Genomic DNA, 19,484 nt, shown 5'->3' with positions numbered 1-19,484 from the left:
AAACAAAACTGTCTCTTCATTAAGAATTTCTGGGGTCTGAGACAGAGGAGGCTTCAGGATCAGCTTGTATCTTGTTTAGTAGACAACTAATGCTCTAGCATACTAGGAAGACAAAGGTAATGCTTCAGACATCCAGAAAACAAAACTGACTGGTCTGATGTGAAGCAGGGCTGTGCAAGAAAAGTCCAACCTAGAGCACACTCCATTCAGCCGAATGGGAACAAATGTAGGTTTTGGCTTCTATTAGACTGTCTCCCATCAGGGTTAGGCATTATCTGAACTGAACAGCTAAAGTTTCAAATAATTGAAAGGGAGACAACAGTTATAGCCTGAACAAACTGGAATAACTGACACTCTTTTCTCCCAAGATAATGGTCCCTGTTTGGGTGTTAGAAAACCAAATCAGCCATATGAATGGATCTCTTACAAAGAGGTAAGTAGCCACTCTAGTTCTTGATCTTAAAACAAATTTGGCTTTCTCTCTTGGCATGATCATAGTAAAATACCAGTGATGTAAAATCTTAAGACTTTTCAGCTTTTTCAAGTACTCGCACATTCACATTGCCCTGACTCTGTGAAAAATATTGCAAGGAGTAGATTTCTGTTTTCAAAGGGACAGTCCCTTATTTAAGCCTTTCCACAGGTGCCCTAACTTTCTTAAATGGATGAATAAATGCAGCATATAGAGCTGGACTTTTCCCTGCTGATCCATCAGCACAGCCCCCCACTGCAAGCCAGCTCGCATCCAGCAGGACTTATCCCACTTCTAGCTAGCACTGGCTGCATGCTGTGAGTGGCAATGGTTGGTGAGGTGTGGGGAGCAGCCAATTACATGTCATCTCTGCTGTACACCAGTCAGCCCTTTTTATGTGGTCCTCTCTGCTTTTGCCTCTTTGCCTTCCCCAGCTCCATTGCTCCTCCATGTTTTTCCCCTTACAGAGCATGTCACACTCCCAGTGCTATGCAGAGAGCCAGTCTGTGACAGTAATACTCAGCACTGGTGAGGAGGATGTAAGCCCTATATATGCCACGGTCCCATACAGTGCTGGCACACTGGAGCCTCTCTGCCCCTCAGCTAAGCTCCAGAGTGGTGAGGCGGGGGGGAGGGGGGGGCGGGGGAAGGAGGGAGGAACCAATTTCTACCTTGTTCACGTCTTGAACCTGCAGGCTCCATAGCAACCACTCAGCAGGGGCTTGGGGGTGTGTAGGACACCACCTGACTGCTGCTTAGGAGAGGCTTGGCACCCTCCCTTGCTGAGCCACCACTCTGGCCCCATTTGCTGCTTCCTCTGTTGCATTCACTGGGCCCTAGTGCACAGTGTGTTTAGGCCTTATTCCTCCCTGACTACACTGTGTCCTGGGGACAGGAGGAGGCTGAGTTGTCAGTGGGGCTTGCTGTCTTTTGATACTGTGCAGGGAGGGACAAACTGCTTTTAGCCACATGGCAGGGTGGAGGGAGAAATGAGCTACTGTAAAAGAGGGAATGGCATGAAAAACATTTCATAGAAGCCTGTGCTTTTTCTGACTGCACACCTGACTGAACAGTCCTCGATACTGATGGGGTACCTCAACCTATTCCACAAATGGTAAGAGCCCATCTTTGAGTTAATCACTTCAAGACTGTTCCTGAGAGATCTAGCCCATACCACTGACTCATTTAAAAGGAAGAATCTTCCAGGTGCTGCTTAGACAGCCTTTTTCCCTGTTGGTCAAGCTCAGTGGTTTTCAACCAGCTTACCATTGTGGGCCCCACATGCAGCTTTGTGTGGATGTGGCCCATATAATATAATTATGGCCCCTGAGGCTGTTGCATGTCTGCAATTGTGTGCTGATTGGGCTGCAAGCTGCCTGCTGATTAAGAACTACTGGTCTAGCTGTTGCAAACATGATTAATGCCACATGGGGAAAACCCTGGATTTAAACTTCAAAGCTTTTGAGGCACTCCAGAAAGAACAAGTGTGTAGTATTGTTGGGAAAATGTGCAGAACACAAGAAGCACATGACTTAACAGCTTTTGACATCTACAGCAGTTGGGAACTGGCCCTAATGTAATGTAAATCTTTTTGAACAGGAGTCCGTTTCTGACTACAGTTCTAAAAACTAGGAGCAGCGCCATGAGGCTAGAACTGAGTGGTTCTTGCCTCTCCAGTTGATTTTATCACGCTCCAAACTTGTAATAAGACTTTCCTAGTGTGTACTGCTGCTCTCTAAAATAGTCCTGGCTGCTAGAATTTTCAGTTGGAGAAAACTCTCTCTCCTTCAAGAAAGAGCCCATTGAAGTCTTTCCTGTTTTTAAAAAAAAAAAAAAAAATCTTCGCACTATAGGCTAGTGGCTCTGTCTCATGTGCTGTATGTAATCACATAGTGTATACTTGCTTGTGTAGTATTCTGGTTCTAGATGAAAGGATGGCAACTCCAAATTGGCTGTGGGCATGACACTAGAACAGAAAAACAGGCTTAAATAGCTTTGAGTTATTGGGGCACACAGTTTTCAAGTATGATATTTTGTATTCTTCAGTGCCAATTTGAATAGTGAACCAGGTGGATGACATGCACGCTGCATGGCTGAATCAAGTAGAATTTAGAAGTTGAAATCCATTCCAGTATTTCATTCCTTAGGTATACTGCAGATGTATCTAGTTGTATCAAATGGAGAGCCCTCAGAATAGTGTCTTGACATGAATGACTGTTAACCACTCTGCTGTTCTCTACAGTCCAACTACAGTAGTCAACTTCCTCCAGTGATTTGACCTAAAATAAGATGAGTATTGAAATGACTAAGTCATGGAAACATCCAAAAATAAAAGCCAGTGGAATCTTTCCTTGCATTTAAAATCCCGATACATAGTGTAAAACTAATGGATTTGAAATGTGTTCTGAGGAGTTGGTGTTAACTTTAGTTGGCTTTCTGTTTCAGGTATCAGAGAGAGCAGAGTATGTGGGTTCAGCACTACTCCACAGAGGCTACAAGCCAACCCCGGACCAGTACATAGGAATCTTTGCACAAAATAGACCTGAGGTAACTAAAGGAAGAACATGTTAGTGACTTAAAATAAACTGATCCATTCAAAGTCTGAAAATATTGGACAGTGCACTAATCTTAGTACAGGAAATATATTGAAGGTAGCAGGGTACTATCCTATAAGCCAGTGGCTTTCAAATGTGTTCTCCTGATCCAGTTGAAGAAAACTATGATGCCTGTGGCCCAACATAATTTGACAAGAGTGTAAGCTCCAGGGTGGGGACTGAAGATGAGAGCTTTGGGTGAGGGTCAGGGCTGAAGCAGGAGCGGCTGATCTCGAGTGGCTCCCACTCAGCGGTGCAGCTGGGGTGCTAAGGCAGGCTTCCTGCCTGTCCTGGCACTGCAGAACATGCTGCATTCCAAAAGCAGCCAGCAGCAGAGTCCCAGCCAGTGGGAGTGCAGAGCTAGTGCACAGAGCCCTGTATCCTCTTCTTGTCCCTTTTCTCCCCTAGGAGCTGGGCCTGCTTCTGGAGTGCAGGACAGGCAGGAAGTCTTGTTAGCATCCCCACTGATCATCCTGCAGCAGCAAGACCCAGTGCCTGACATTCCCAGGTCACAATCCATTGAAAACTACTGGCATAGGCTTACAAATATACATGTGGCAGCTATCCTTAGGAAAACCATGCTTGGTAGCTACTGTGTAGTAGTTACTCCTCCTGACACATCCATTGACACAGGTTCTTTCCAGAGACCCTTCCAGAAGGAAGGGATAACTTCAAAAGGTGTAGAGAATCCCAGTGGGCCTAACATGTTGCCCCCTCTTCCATTAAACACTTCAGATAGGAGACCTATTCCTCATTGCTAGTTTGTTGCCCTCTAAATCTGGGTTGCCCTCTAAATCTGGGTATTTCATTTGAACGTGAATTAATATCTAAGACTCTTAGAAACTGGTGTATACAAAACTGTATGCCATATTTGTGCTCGCTAATGTCTTGAAACCTATTTTAGCATATCTGGGGAATTGCTGTCTTCTCATAGGCAAACACTAAATGCTGTGACGTACACAAGTGTCAGTTCATGCTGCAATATCACAGATTATAATCTTAATGAATACCTGCCATTTCTGTGTAGAATCTGTTCTCTCAAATGCAGTATCTTGGACTTTGCCTTCAGATTAGCTGAAAACAAGCTCAGGTCCTCATCCAAAGGAGAATGTGCAGCTGGTAGATGGAGAACTTCATACCCTGGCAGGGAGGAGGTAGAGAGCAGGCAGGGCAGGGGGAGTGAACAAAGTCTTCCCCCTGCTGTGGCATCTAGAGGGAGTCACAATCTCTTCTAAAAACAACTGGCAAGTCTCTCTAGAGGCTGGGGACAAAGACATCACATACTTCCCCAGTCCCAGGCCAATTAGGTCTGGGCAGGGGAGTATGAGATCTCCTGGCTCCGCCCCTTCTGCCTGAGGTGACTTGGGGCCACTTCATAAATTTCTGAAATGGCCCCCTTTTAAAAATTATTGCCCACTCCTGGTATCAGAGAAGACTGGTTAAGACAAGAATACCCTTGCAGTTTGACTTCCTCTCCTCAAGGGGATTGGTCAGAATGTATATCTATTTGTGCTGTAACCACACTTTTCAATATAGATGAAAACACCCCAGCCTTTAGCAACTGGGGTATTGGAGAAGCCTTTGGCAGGTGAAGTAATCTTTATTTAGTGCTCCATCTTGCCCTTGTCTCTTGTGGCATGCAAATGACACATCTTTGCCTTTCATTATCTCCTGATATTTGGACAAATCCTATGCAGTTTGCTTTGGGACGATGTATCTTGGTCTCTGAAGAGTTGTGGTGGTGGTGTTTTAATTAGGTCATCAGTGAGCTGGAAAAGTTTCACTTAAGCTTTCTGTAACTTCCCCTCATCCAATTTTTAGGAAGCTGGCATGGCCTTCTTGGAGTCAGATGTCTTGAAGTCATTGTTACCAGTTTATGGGAATGCTTGATATAAAATCCCTAAAATAACTGGGCAAAGAGGAACCCAGTGATCAAACTGAGTTTGTCAGTAATTGTGTGTATTACAGATTTCATCATCTCCGCTGCTCCTCTGTCAACATAGATGTCTTTTATGCTTGCAAACTATTGAAATCTCTATTTTGTAACTCTATATTCAGATAGTTTATCAAGAATTTATATTTTGAAGACATTTAAAGCCTACAGAGTTGAAACCTTTTGAAACAGAACGTTTTATTTGTATATTCATTCAACAGCAGTGTGTGGATCTGGTTCCCAGCATATGCCCCTGACAGACCAGTGCTGCTGTATTTACCTGCACCTTCACAGGAACAGGCAATTACCGCTCCTGTTGGCTGTGGATTAGGGATGTTCAGGGCTAATTGACTATCTAATAAACAAATGCTTATTGGATAGTCAACAGGATAGAGGCAGTAAGGGGGTGGGGGAAGAAGGATGGTACTTCAAAGTGGCAGCACCACATGGAACCCAGCTGGGCCCAGGCTTCCTGCAGTGCTGCCCCTTTGAGAAACAGTGGTGGTGGTTCAAAGCGATAGCACAGCCCAATCAACTAATCTAATTTTTCAACTATTTGATTAGTGAATTATGTGCTACTTAACATCCTTACTGTGGATCACCCTTCCTGGCCAATGGGAGCTGCGGGAAGTGTTGTCCTGGTCTGTGCCACTTCCTGTAGCTCCTTTGGCCAGGAATGGTGATCTGCAGCCAACAGGAGCTGTAATTGCCCATACATTCAGAGGTGCAGGTACATATAGTGGTGCTGGCCTACCAGGGACTAACTGTGGGGAATTATCACTATTTTATTGCCCACTACTGCCATACAAGCTATCCTCCATTGTGCACAGCTAAGAACTAGTGTCAGGACTGAAGGTTATAATTTTAAGATTGACCTAACTCTAGGGTGTGGGGGAGAAACTTTCCCCTCTATTAGCCTAACACAAGTGCTTGAATTCTGCTGGCATTTAATGCAATAACACTTTGAAATCCACTGTAAAAGTAACCTTGTAACATAGTGACTAAAGTGGAGGCTACTTTCAGAAAACTTGAAACTATCGGTATAAAAGGTTGCAACACTCAGGCGCCCTTATCAAGATGGCTTGATAGTGTTGCAAGACTAATCTAGCAGGTAGCCTCTATTCTGCGAACAATTTGGGATCAACTGTCAGAAGTCAGTATACTGAAACTTTCTACAGGAAAATGGGAACATGAGCATGGAAAGATGATGCAATTTATCACACTCCTTTCAAAAAAGAAATTGTCAGTATTGAAATAGATAGTACCATTAATATAGGAAACAAAGCTTTGCTTGACTTAAAGGTTTGTCTAGGAAAAGCTTTAAGGCTTGAGGTTGAGCAACCTGGGAAGTATATAGAATAATGTGAGGAGATTAACCAGTTTTATACATACTTCATTGCCTGAATAAGTGGAACCAAGAAACTGGCCAACTTCCTCTGCAAACACGGAGGTTTTTCCCAAAATTATTGCAGTAGTGAAAGCTTAGACTTTTAGGATTATGGATCCAGTTTCAGAAACTTTAAAGATGCCTGCTGCTTTCATCACAAACTGGGATTTGTGGACACTAAAGATCTCAAATCTCTTACAAATCCTATTGTAGGACTAACTCAGAGTATTTAGAAGACTTATTGTCTTTTTGTTTCTAGGCACAAAAAAGCCAGTGTTTCATATTGTGCTATAATCACAAATCCTAGAATTTGGCATAGGTACCTGGGTTTTGCATATCACTGGTACTCATTAATGAACAACTTTCACTGTCATGTTTTTAGAGAGCCTTGTACGTGCATATCTACCTTGTACAAGGATGCTTAATGATTTCTGCTTAAACTATTGAGCATAAGATGGTAATAGCTGTTGGGGTTGCTGGGATATGTAGTTAATATGCGGTACTCTCTTCCAACTTCAACTTGCAATATGGTCCATTTGTTTGGTGATGAGCTCTGCACAGGTGGGCATATATTTAGGTCTGATTTTACTACAGTATGGTTCCCTACTAACTAGGTATTCTCTCCCCATTTGGACTCTGTTTTATGGAAGTGGTATGTGTGATCACAATCCCCAAAGCAATAGAAAGCCTCCATTACAAGAGGGAACTGTGATCATTTGGGTTATTAGTAGTGCATCCATCACCCTTCATGCCCACTGGCATATAGGGCAGCATCAAAGGACTTCCACTTCTGTCTCTCTAGTCAGCCTCTCAATAGTGCCCCAAGTGTGATTCATGCTCTTCATTTCTACTTCAGCAGTCGGCGCCATGTTACCTTAGGTCGTCCTCGTTTCTGCTTCCCTTCAGGGGTCCAGTGCACTGCAATCTTTCTGATGGGGCTTCCCTCTTTCCTGAGCACGCGCCCAGTCCATCTCCAGTGTCTTTTCATAATGATAGAAGCCATGTCATCTTGCTTGCACCATGCAGTTATTCTTGGCCAAAAAATGAGGATCCGCCGAAGACTTCTAGTATGAAAAGTCAACAATTTATCGAGGTTGTACTGTCATCTGCCAGCATTCTGATCCATATAATAGTATTGATAAAACACAGGTCTGAAAACTTCAGTTTAGTATGGATGCTGACTTTCATACAGCATTCAGACTCATGAAGACATTTCTGGCTTTACTGAGTCTGCTCTTGATATTGCTTCTGATGTCTCCATCTTGCCTGATAATGCTACCCAAGTACGTAACGCTCTCTGCAATAGGTCCTGGCCATTGATCTTAACTGATGCTGGTGCTTCAATATTTAGGGTCATGACTTCTGTCTTCTCATAACTCATTCCAACCTGTTTTCCAAAGGTGCAGAGTCGATTAGTAGTACACTTCAGACAAAACTAGATTGGCTTGCTTCAGTGTGCTAAACTTTTTCAAGGCTCCCATACGCCTGACCATTATGAGACTGCAACAGCCAGCACTGAGTGATAAGCACTTGAGTGATTGGTTCATACAAAAGGGTGCCATGCCATGACCGTTCGACGCGCTGAGTGAGTAGAAATCCTGTGTTCCCACCTATAAAGCTCTCACTCATGGATGACAGGCTGAATCAAAAGGAAGGAATGAGGGAGACTAGAATAGAATGGTTGCATGTAGGGTATGTAAGCAGAAGCTAGAAAGTAGAAAGAATTTGTTTCTTTCAGAAGGATAAGGCTGATTCTTGGGTGTCAGGGGTCTGTGCCAGCACTAGTATTTGCTTCCATGCAATTGAGAACTATTGATGCACCATCTTATTTGTTGGTTCCTCTGAAAACAAACCACCAATCTGTGCTCTCCTGGGTAAACAAAGGACAGTTAAAAGAACAAGCAAGTCTTATTGAGCAAATATCTCCAAGTCTGCTTTATACTAGAGTTTTCTGTATTTGAGTGCTAACATCAGAATCCCTTAGTTCTGGAGTCTTAGCACTCTCTCCTGTTTGGATCAGTAAATTTGTATTGACTTACACTCTTCTTTCTACACAGTGGGTTATCATTGAACAGGGATGCTACACATACTCCATGGTGGCAGTGCCACTCTATGATACGCTGGGAGCTGCTGCAATCAGTTATATTTTGAACAAAGGTATGAGTCTTTCAGTTGCTCAGCAGCTAAACATCAGATGACAGGCTTGAGTAGTAAAAATGATCAGGGCTTGACAAACAGCGGCGAAAACCGCTTGCCAGCCCCGTAAGGTGTGCCGCGAATGAACGGGGTGTGCGGCTGAAATCTACTTGCCCTGGGTGAGTAGATTGTATTGTTTGTCAGGCCCTGAAAATGATCATTGCCTTAGTCAAAATAACCCTCTGATACAAACATGTCTAATAGCTAGATAAGTCAAACTTGAACTGATAGCACTCTTCTCCTAATTCAGCTGATATAGCACTGGTTTTCTGTGACCAATCTGACAAGGCCAAGCTTCTATTGGATAATGTGGAAAGGGGAGAAAATCCATCCCTCAAGACTATTATTATCATGGAATCCTTTGACAGTGGTCTCATAGAATGTGGGAAGAAATGTGGGGTGGAAGTACTCAGCATGAGAGAACTGGAGGTAAGAACTAAAGACTTCCCTACTTCATTGTACTTCTGTGGGTATAGAAGTGATATTGGATGTAAACAGTAAACTGCCTTGGAATGGAAAATTGAGGATTCAGCAGAGCAATTCTTCCTGTTCAGATATCCGGTCACACAATCTTTTGTAACCAACTGTGAAGGTTAAAGATGTGATGCCTATTTACACAGTAAATCCTTGTTAGCAAATAAACAACTAGTGGTGTTTCACAATGCTTAAATGAGTCTACAAAATTTCCAGGGCAGATACAGAAATTAGTTCAAAGATAAGATTTAGGTTTTAGTGTTAACATTAATATTTACATCTAGAACTACAGGCAGTCCCCGATGTCGGATCTTATGTCGGATCCGCAGTTACGAACGGGGTTTGCTGCCCATCTCCCTGGTCTGCTGAGGCAGAGCAAAGCCTCTGAGGACACGGGCAGCAGGACAGCCGCGGCGCATCTGGGCTGTCCGCTGCCCGCGTGCTCCCCGGCTTTGCTCCCTGTCTCCCTGGTCTGCTGGTATCTAGTAGACCAGGGAGACAGGGAGCAAAGCCGCGGAGGACCCAGGCGGTGGGACCGCGATGCGTCTCGGTCCGCCGCCCACGTCTCCCTGGTCTGCTGGGGGGGGGGAGGGGCACAGCTAGTACGCCACCCCCCCTCCCCAGCAGACCAGGCTTTTCTCCGGATGCCTGTGGTAGAGCAGCTGGGGCGCTGCCAGTTGGTCCCGCAGCGCCGCTCTCGGTGCTACTGGAGCGACCCAGCAGCACCCCAGCTGCTCTGCCCTAGGCGTCCCCAAGTCAGCCGCTGCTGAAACTGACCAGCGCTGACTACAGGAAGCCCGAGGCAGAGTTGCTCTGCCCCAGGCTTCCTAGAATCAGCCGCTGATTAGTTTCAGCAGCGGCTGAATCTGGATACCAGTTCCGACTTGCATACAGATTCAACTTAAGAACAAACCTACAGTCCCTATCTTGTACCTAACCCGGGGACTGCCTGTATCCAAACAATTCTGTGGTCTCTTTATCTTAGTCCTAATTCATAAAGTACCAACTACAATAAAACTTAAATGGTGGCTGGTTTATACCAGGATGGATTGATTTAAATAATTAATTTTAAGTCACTTTGATTTGTTACCTTTTTTGGTAACTTGATTTAAAAACTTTTTTTGGTGATTTTAAAATGTAAGGCTGACTGTGCTTAGAGTGCACTAAAGTTTGGAGTAAGCCCCATTGAACTCACTATCACTTTGGTTTTTTTGAGAACAAGTATAGAATAGGGATCCCTTGGAAAAGCTAAGTTATGCTGAAGAAAGAGGAAACAGATTTATGATCTCACCATAATGGTGTATAGCCATGATCCTCCAAAATAAGGAGTATGTATAATTAAGCCATAAGGATAAGCTAAGCTAAACTTTTTTAGCAACATCCAACACAACTTGAAAATTGACTTCAGTCACATTTATACTAAAAAGCATTGAGAGTCTTGAAGAATGATGCATTGCAAAGTGAATTACTTAAGTACTAGTCAGTTGACCCACTCAGCCATATTCACATCTTCCTTTATTTTCTCCCAACAAGCAGTTTTCCTTAGGATGGTTCATTCTTGCAGATAAGCCATGCATCATCTTTAACAGCTTACACTTGACACGTTTTTCCTTTTTTACATACGGAACCAATTTCTTCAAAATATTCCCAAATGGGGTCTCTTATGCCCAGAAGCCATGACAGATTTCTGTGGCAAAAGGGCAGGAGAATATAGGCAACACTGTGTGTCCTGAATGTCTTGGCTTTTTCTTTCTAGTCCACTCCACTGTCCTTTTCTATGCAGCCTCTATCCTTTCCTATATATTACCTCAAGACCATGTCTTGACTAACTTCTCTGCTTTGCTTAGCCAAAGTCCATCACTCTGGATCTGAGGCTGCGGTACAGGTATGTGGGGCAGGTGGAGCTGGTACTCATTGGGAGCCGGCTCCTCCTGCACTGCTGCTTCTGATCCAGAGGCCCAAATGCTGGGGGGTGGGAAGAGGGCAGACAGCTCAATGGGACCCAATACACAAGGGGAGCTGGCTTAAAATGTGGCTCTACACATGCACCAGCTCCTGAGGAGCCACTCCCCTCTCTCTGTGTAACCCTAAAACCCATACCCCTTCCAGACCCTACATCCCTCCTCCAGTCACAACTCCCTCCCAGACTTTGAACCTCAGTCCTCTACTCCTGGTCACAGTCCAAATCCCAGAAACCCCCCCACCCCACAATCCCTTACCATAAGCTACCTTCTGCTCCCCGCACCCATTCTAGACCCCATACCTCCATTAATATCATGGAAGAGTGCAGCCCTTTACCACTCTCCAGATTCTTGGAGTGGTCCCCCATCAAAAATTATTGCCCAGCCCTGTATTCAAGCTTAGTGTCAGCCTCTTGAGCCTCAGGGTCAGAAATCGCAAATGATATAGGGCCACAGTCAAAATAGGAGGTATAGATTATGTTCCTATTAGGATGCAAAGGGAGCAGAAACAACCTGCAAGCTCTCTTCCCAAACTCTAGAGTACAGAACATGGCTAAATGGAGAAGTATGCTCTTGCTATTTCAACCTGACATGGCCTGGACTCTTGAGGACAGCTGTCAACTAGTGTAAATTGGAACAGTCCCCAAGCTGTTATAACATGGGCTTTCGCTGAGAATGCAGGAATTGTACCCATCCTGTACTCTCATTGTTCTGAAGCTGCCTCTGCTTGGAGTGCCCAAAAGTTGAAGCACTTATCTTGCTTTTTCTGGAGTTCCCACAGCCTGAGTAATGAAGCAAGTGGTGCTTTTCTGCTCCGTTACAACACTGTCAGGGAAGAAATGGCAGCTGGTAACTGCTTTTTATTCACATCAGAGCTGTTGTATAGGAAAACTGTCAAAATCAGTTGTGGGGGAGCACTTAGTACACGGGGATAAAGGCTGTGCTAAGCATTTCCATTCAAAAGTCCGAGGAGCATATTTCTAATTCATAAACCCTTGAAGTCATATCATGCTAGAATAGTGGATTTGTCTTCCTAAGTGGTTTTGGCATGATAATGGGCACTATTCTGTATCTGGCAGCAGCACAACAAGTGCCCTCTCTCTCTCTCCGTAGATGGAAACATGTGACACGAGTCCCTGTTTTGAAAACAAAGTGCAGAAGTAGTAATGGTGACTTAAAAGTAAAAACTGTCATAATGCTAAACAGTACTCTCTCTCTCCAGTATGTCAAATGGCTTCTGTTGCATTAAAGGTTGACTATGCTGAATACAAACATATTATGGCCCACTGGATTAGAATAGTTGGGCACGTCACCTAAATTCTGAGTTTTATATCTCCTCTACCACATGTAAAATGGAAACCATAGTTAATCTTATTCCATAGATCTCTGGTTATTTAGCATTTAATAAATAAGATACTAAACTTATTGCTGTGTTCTTGAAGCATTTTTAGGCTGTTTTTTGCTTATCTGATCCACAAGCTCATGTCACTTAAACTTTATTACTTCATGATCAGAATTTTGGTGAATAAATGAAAAATATTGTTACTAAATGGATAGCTTGAAAATATTGTGAAAACTGTAGTTACCTATTCATGTCTGTCTACTAAAATTTTTAGGAGGTGGGAAGAGAGCACAGACGCAAGCCTGTGGTAAGTATCAAAAAACCAAAAGGAGAATGGATATCTACTAGCTATGATATCTGTCTTTAGATCAAGTTAAGGCACCAATGTATCACCATCTCTGGCTGTTTTTCCCCTGCAAAATCTCTTTATGCTTAACTTCTCTCTCTTTAGCCTCCAAATCCAGAAGATCTAGCAGTTATCTGTTTCACCAGTGGAACTACAGGTACATTTAATTATACTGGGTGTTCTGTATTTACTCTTTTAAACAAAGATCATTTAGAAGGCTACATGCTCAATGCTTCCCCTGCTGCTTCAGCGTGTCTCCTGTTAGGGCAGGAAGTGGTAGATGGCAAACGCTTGCTATAGAAATTTTTGGGTCTGCAAATAGGAAGTTGAAGTGCTTGACAAACAATTCCTGGAGACCAAAATGCTCTTTCAGAAGACTAAGAGCTCTTAGTAGCTTCAGATTTTGTTTCCTTTAGTAGAATATCTCACCCCTCATCTTTCAAACACAGGGGCTATGTCTAGACTATAAGCCTCTTTTGAAAGAGGCTTTTTTTTTTTTTTTTTTTTTTTTTGGAAAAAAAAACTTTCGAAAAAGCAGTTTGCATTCCATAGCACTTTTTTTTTTGAAAGAGTACTTTTGAAAAAAGGCATTATTCCTCATAAAATGAGGCTTACTGCTATCAGAAACTGCCATGTCCTTTCCATTTACTTTCGAAAACACGGCCGCAGTCTAGACATAGGAAGTTTTTTCGAAAAAGCCCTGTAGTCCAGAGACACCCCTGAGATTCACATTAAGAGAATCTGTAGTATTGAACATAAGATTTCAGTGTTAAATTTGACAAGTTTTCTTTTTCCAAAATCCTTTATCTGAGGCTGTTCTACCAAACATGAAAGATATTACAGGCCTTTTATCTTCCTTTATTTTCCAGAATCCCTTGAACAGAACTGGCAAAGTCTAACTGCAAACCTGTTAGCAGTTCTATTGTTATTAAATTTTGCTTACAATTAGGCTTTGTTTTATGACACAAGTGTTTATCTAACCATTAAAGCCCTTTCTAGACTTCCCTAGAGAAGTTATATAGTGAATACTGAATACTATCTCACTTGATATTTAATTAGCAGAAACCCTTCAATGTTGCATTTTAATATTGATTTCCTTTTTAGGAAACCCTAAAGGAGCTATGATCACTCATCAAAATATAGTGAGCAATGCTTCAGCTTTTGTGAAAGCTACAGAGGTAAACTTCAAGGCTAAGTCACTCAGTGCTTTCCAGATTGTTAGGGCTTAGCCCATGAGGAGGAAAATATTTTCAGAAAAAAATGGTATTGAAAAATATCAAGTCACTATTTTGCTAAGTTCTTAGGCTCCTAAAGTCTGGTGGACACTACTTAACAAACCTTATCAATGCTTTACCAGTATAAGTCAGCTGTTCTGAAACTGGCAATTCTGCACACAGAATTCCATAAATTACTCATCATTGCTCTCATCTCCAAAAGAAACAAGTAAAATATCAGATCAGTTTCTCTTGCTAATTCATTGGTCTGTGGTTGATTTGACAACTTGCTATTTAGTGATAGAAATGTAGCCGTGTTAGTCTGGGGTAGCTGAAGCAAAATGCAGGACAATGTAGCACTTTAAAGACTAACAAGATGGTTTATTAGATGATGAGCTTTCGTGGGCCAGACCCACTTCCTCAGATCAAATAGTGGAAGAAAATAGTCACAACCGTATATACCAAAGGATACAATTTAAAAAAAAAATGAACACATATGAAAAGGACAAATCACACTTCAGAACAGGAGGGGGATGCGGGGGGGGGGGGGGGGGGAGGGGGAGGAGAAGGAAGGAAGGTAAGTGTCTGTGAATTGATATTAGAGGTGGGGAGAATGGGATGTCTGTGAGCTAATGGTATTAGAGGTGATAATTGGGGAAGCTATCTTGGTAATGGGTAAGATAGTTTGCGTGTTTGTTCATTCCTTCCAGGAGAGTGTCGAATTTTAACATGAATGACAGTTCAGAGGATTCCCTTTCAAGTGCAGATGTAAAGGGAAACCTCTGAACTGTCATTCATGTTAAAATTCGACACTCTCCGGGAAGGAATGAACAAACACGCAAACTATCTTACCCATTACCAAGATAGCTTCCCCAATTATCACCTCTAATACCATTAGCTCACAGATGTCCCACTCTCCCCACCTCTAATCATCAATTCACAGACACTTACCTTCCTTCCTCCCCCCCATTCCCCTCCTGTTCTGAAATGTGATTTGTCCTTTTCATATGTGTTCATTTTTTAAAAATTGTATCCTTTGGTATATATGGTTGTGACTATTTTCTTCCACTATTTGATCTGAGGAAGTGGGTCTGGCCCACGAAAGCTCATCATCTAATAAACCATCTTGTTAGTCTTTAAAGTGCTACATTGTCCTGCATTTTGCTTCTGCTATTTAGTGGTTTGTTTTTTTTTTCAGGCAAGAGATTGGTAAGGCTACAAACTTGACTCCATCTAAAAATTCAGTAATCCCTCTTTCTTATGTAGTTCCCTTTAACAGATTACCCACCCATATACTGCAGTAATTTCTACACATCAGTAACTTATATGTGGAGATATACCTAAGACTTTGCTACACATGGATACTAGTATATCTGAGCTGCAAGGGACCTTGAAAGGTCATCAAGTCCAGTCCCCTGCCCACGTGCCATCCCTGACAAATTTGCCCCAGATCCCTAAATGGCCCCCTCAAGGATTGAACTGCCAACCCTAGGTTTAGTGGGCCAATGCTCAAACCATTGAACTATCCATCCCCTCTAGATGTCTTGGAGTTAACTATATGGTAAATGAGGTCTTGGAGTAGCAGTACAAGTTGAACAATTGAAGTGTATACCCTGAAACTTCCCCATCTGAAGACTTGTCTCCACTTGCAAAAATGACTGAGTATAGTTTAGCTCTCACTAAACCTACATGAGTTAACTTCAGTTCAAATTCTCACTATCCTAATGTGGGGAGCTTTTTAGCTATTTGGGATGTCACGTAGGCTCTTACCCTTTCTTTACTTAAAAACAAATCCTAAAAAAGGGTCAAGCAATGGCTTCCCATATTGCTTTTTTTCCGCTGCTTTCTTGCAATACAACAGGCCGTAAAACTAATTTTAATATATGTAGCATGTTTTTTTCCACTGGTTCTCTAGAGCAGACCATAAAAGAGCTTTCTTTGTTTTCCTAACTACAACTTGGAGACTACTGCTGACCCAATGAGTTTGGACACCCTATTTCTATGGGCCATATGCTTGGTGCTGCAAGTGCATGAGCCTGAAAGAAGCATAACTGTTCATACTTGCTTTTGGGTGCAAATCTTCAGTTTAGGGTGCAGACTGACTAAAATCCAATTTTGGAGACTACAAAACCAAACAATTTTAAGATCATGAAAATATGGATGCAATCCAACAAACTGTAGTATTTCTAAATATTAACTTGGCAAAATAATGAACTGGGGTATGGACTATTTTGGGAGAGGAGGACTCTTCTGCCAGTACAATTCCAGAAATGCTCTTAGTTTGCTCTGATTCCATTGAAATCTGTGATTAGTTTCAACATTAAGCACTCACAAAATCTCACCTTGAGGTTTTGGAGATGCATAATTTTTTTTATTTTACCTTGACGTGGGTGTGAAGTTACAGATGTGCAGTAACTGGCCTGTAAAGCTTGTCCAGGAAGGCTTCTTTCCCTCGTCTGGCAATTGGAAACCATGTGCCTTAGTGCAAACTTACTAAGGCTATTCATAATACAGAAGAAGGGGGAAGGGCTCTTGACGGGATTTATAGAATTAGAGGAAATGTAGGTCTCTTGATTGGTCATCTAGTCCCTCCTCCCCTTACTTGGATCAAATTGTCTTTAAATCATCTACCGAGCTATAAGGATAATGAAGTACTGGAATAGATTACAAAGGGTGGTTTTGGCATCTATAAGTTTCCATTGCTGCAGATTAAACTGATTGCTACTTGGCCTCCATTCAGTGGACATGGAGAACAATCAAACACTGTCCTCTTCATAATGAATTTGTAAATTGTTGGGTTTCCTCCTGGTGTTTAAGACTATAAATATAATAACTCTCACTAAAACACTTACATCCATTTGATGGAAGTAACTAGTCATCCTGGAATACTGTTGCCTCTCCAACTAGCTACATTAAATTGCAGATTTTTTTATTTTGAAATGGCAAGGTAACTCATCAATAAAATGTCTGCCTTTGAGCAAACACTAATGCAAAAACACTGGAGGTTTTGGGGCTGTAGAAACATAACAGTAGGACAATTTTACCATGATAGAAGTATCTATCTGCTAGTAGAAACTCGCTGGCTTGAGTTGACAAGAATAGACCAGTGTTGTAGGCAATACACTGCGGAACTATGCTGGCTTGTGCACTACTTCGGTTTACTTATTGGTGCTCAGCCAGTGGTATGTGTAACCCCTGAATATGCAGAGGTCTGTGAGTATTCAGCTCCTCTAGATCAGTGTTTCTCAAGCTGGGGATTGCCCCACCCCCTCCTCCAAGAGGAGGGTTTGCAGGACGGATTTAGGAAGCTTCAAGTACAGGGTTGGTATTTGGAAATAAAAATAGCAATTGTCAGGGCTCGACAAATACTCACACCTGGGGCAAGTAGATTTTACCAGCTGGCAAGAGCAGGGGCAGGCTGGCTGAAGCCTGTACTATGCATGGTGCGGCCCCATCCGATCCGCCAGCTGACAAAGGAGCAGAGTGCTTCCGGGGAGGGGGAAGTGTGGCGATTCTTGCCATGGGTGCCTGCGTTAGCTCCAGCGCGAGCCAGATGGAGGGATGCCAGCAGGACATGGCCCCACCAATTTTAAAGGGCCATGGCAGCTTGGTTCTGGCTGTGTGTCCCTGGGAGCTGGCTGTGGCGCATGGTGCAGCCAGGCCCTGCCCCACCGGCTCCAGTCCTGCCACGGCCCTGGCCCTGGCCCCGGCCCCAGCCCCCTCGCTGGTGAGAGACCGCTCGCTGTCGACCGCCCGCCCCACTGTACCTGCCCCGTGCCCCTTTGTCTCCGTGCCTCCTCTGCACCCCAGACTCCCTGCTCTCCCTCTTCCCTGTGACTCTCTGGCTCTGCTCCACCCTTGCACCTCATACCCCCAGCTCTGTGCTGCCTATTCCTTGCACTGCCCCAGACCCTGGTCCCTTCGCCCCTCCCGTTCCCTGTGTCTTCACTGCTCCCTGTCTCTTCTCCCCCCCCCCCCTTCCTGAATCCCTCTGGTTCTGTGCCTCCCGTTCCCCATGCCACCCCTGTACAGCCCCACTGTTCCCTACATCCTTCTGGCTCTGTGCTGTCCCTGTACCCTGCTCCCCCTGTGGATCGGGCGTGAAGGGTGCTTGTCCATAGGGTGGGGCTGGACAGGGCAGGTAAAAGGCTGCTGTAACCAGCAGCAGTGAAAGGGGGCGTTCACTTGAAGCGCCTTGCCTTTATGGAAGAAAATGAATTTGCTATTTATAGGGCTAAAAAGGGGAGGTGGCAGCCAAAAAAGTTTTGCTTGGGGCAGCAAAAAACCTAGAGCTGGCCCTGGGGAAAGGGCTGGGCTGGGGGGAGGGGAGGAGGTTAGGAGAAGAGGGAGGGCACCAAGAGATGGGGTGCAGGAGAGACAAATCCCAGGGGGCCAAGTGCAGACAATGAGGAAAAGGGCAGGAGGAGGTGTCAGTGGGAGGGGGGGAACAGGGTGATGCTAGGAGAGGGTAAGGGCACTGGGGACTAAAGGGGGGAGGGGGAGTGCTGGGAGAAGGCTTGAAAGAAGGGGTGGGCATGAGGAAGGGATGGAGCAAGGCATGTGTAAGGGCACGGGCATGAGGGGAACGGGGCAGAGGGTGGTGAGGGGGTAGGTATCAAGGAAAAAGAGGACAAAGGGGGCAGGGACAGTGAGGGAAGGGGGAGGCACCAGGAGGGTGCAGGTGTCAGGGGATTCTGGGGGTGAAGCACAAGGGCAGACACCTGCAGGGGAGGGACCAGCACCAGAGGAGAGAGGCAGGGTAGGTGTGTAGAGGGAGGTATTAGGAGCAGGGATGAGGAGGGGTAGCTCACATGATCAGAGTGGGGCTACTGGAGGAGTGGGTACGGGGGGAGAGAAGGGCTGGTGGAGGGAGGCAGGTCTCAGGAAGGCTGAGGGCAGTGAGAAGGGCAGGAGTCAGGACAGCAGAGGAGGGTGAGAGATTGGGGGCAGCAGGCACCAGGGAAGCTGATGGAGCAAGGGAAGGAGACATGGCAGCAGAGGGAAAAGGTAGAGGTTTATAAGATATTTATTAACTTATTAGTAATTACTGTTCTTAGTCTTATTAGGAATTTATGCCATTTAAAAAAAAAACACTTTTTGGGAGGGAGGGTGGAGAGTCCCTTTTGTTTGGTGGGCAGGGTTTTCCATAACTTGTTGAGCCCTGGCAATTGCATTGGGCCTCACAAAGTTTTATATGCTTTAGCCTTGGACAGCAAGGTTTGGGCTTCAGACAGGGCTCTCAAATGAAAAAAAACAGGCTCAAGTATCGCATGGAAAGTATTCTATTCTTGTACATAACTGAATTTGCTTATTCTCTCACCTGTCAAAGCATACATAGAATACAGAAGTATAAGTATGATTTTCGTAAGCAACTAGTTTGAGGTGGAACTTAGAGTGCATGAAACAAAAGGGGTAGTAGTAGTCTGGAAATGTTGAGTACCATGGCTTACTGTACTTTATTTAGCTAGCTGTTAGTGTACTTATGGGGGGAGGGAGGGAAGAGGGGCTTTTGAATGGGATAAATGCTTCTTTTCCTACCCAAGGAACATAGCTGTAATCTGGTTC

At 44.1% G+C, this 19,484-nt stretch overlaps 1 protein-coding gene across 4 annotated transcripts in view; it reads left to right on the top strand.

The window, feature by feature from the left end:
* ACSL1 (acyl-CoA synthetase long chain family member 1) overlaps nt 1-19,484 on the top strand; it is a 60,155-nt gene that overhangs the window by 15,989 nt on the left and 24,682 nt on the right. For all 4 annotated transcript variants that reach the window (XM_075930289.1, XM_075930290.1, XM_075930288.1 and 1 more), the window contains 7 exons: nt 369-433; nt 2,918-3,019; nt 8,444-8,543; nt 8,833-9,011; nt 12,634-12,666; nt 12,811-12,862; nt 13,810-13,883. In XM_075930289.1, the coding sequence (XP_075786404.1) occupies nt 369-433; nt 2,918-3,019; nt 8,444-8,543; nt 8,833-9,011; nt 12,634-12,666; nt 12,811-12,862; nt 13,810-13,883 (605 nt within the window). The remainder of the gene's footprint in view (nt 1-368; nt 434-2,917; nt 3,020-8,443; nt 8,544-8,832; nt 9,012-12,633; nt 12,667-12,810; nt 12,863-13,809; nt 13,884-19,484) is intronic.

Source organism: Pelodiscus sinensis, chromosome 5 (genome assembly GCF_049634645.1).
Source record: "Pelodiscus sinensis isolate JC-2024 chromosome 5, ASM4963464v1, whole genome shotgun sequence".
Classification (NCBI taxonomy): domain Eukaryota; kingdom Metazoa; phylum Chordata; order Testudines; family Trionychidae; genus Pelodiscus; species Pelodiscus sinensis.
Note: the sequence above shows the minus strand (reverse complement) of the source record. Positions and strands in the feature narration are given on the sequence as shown.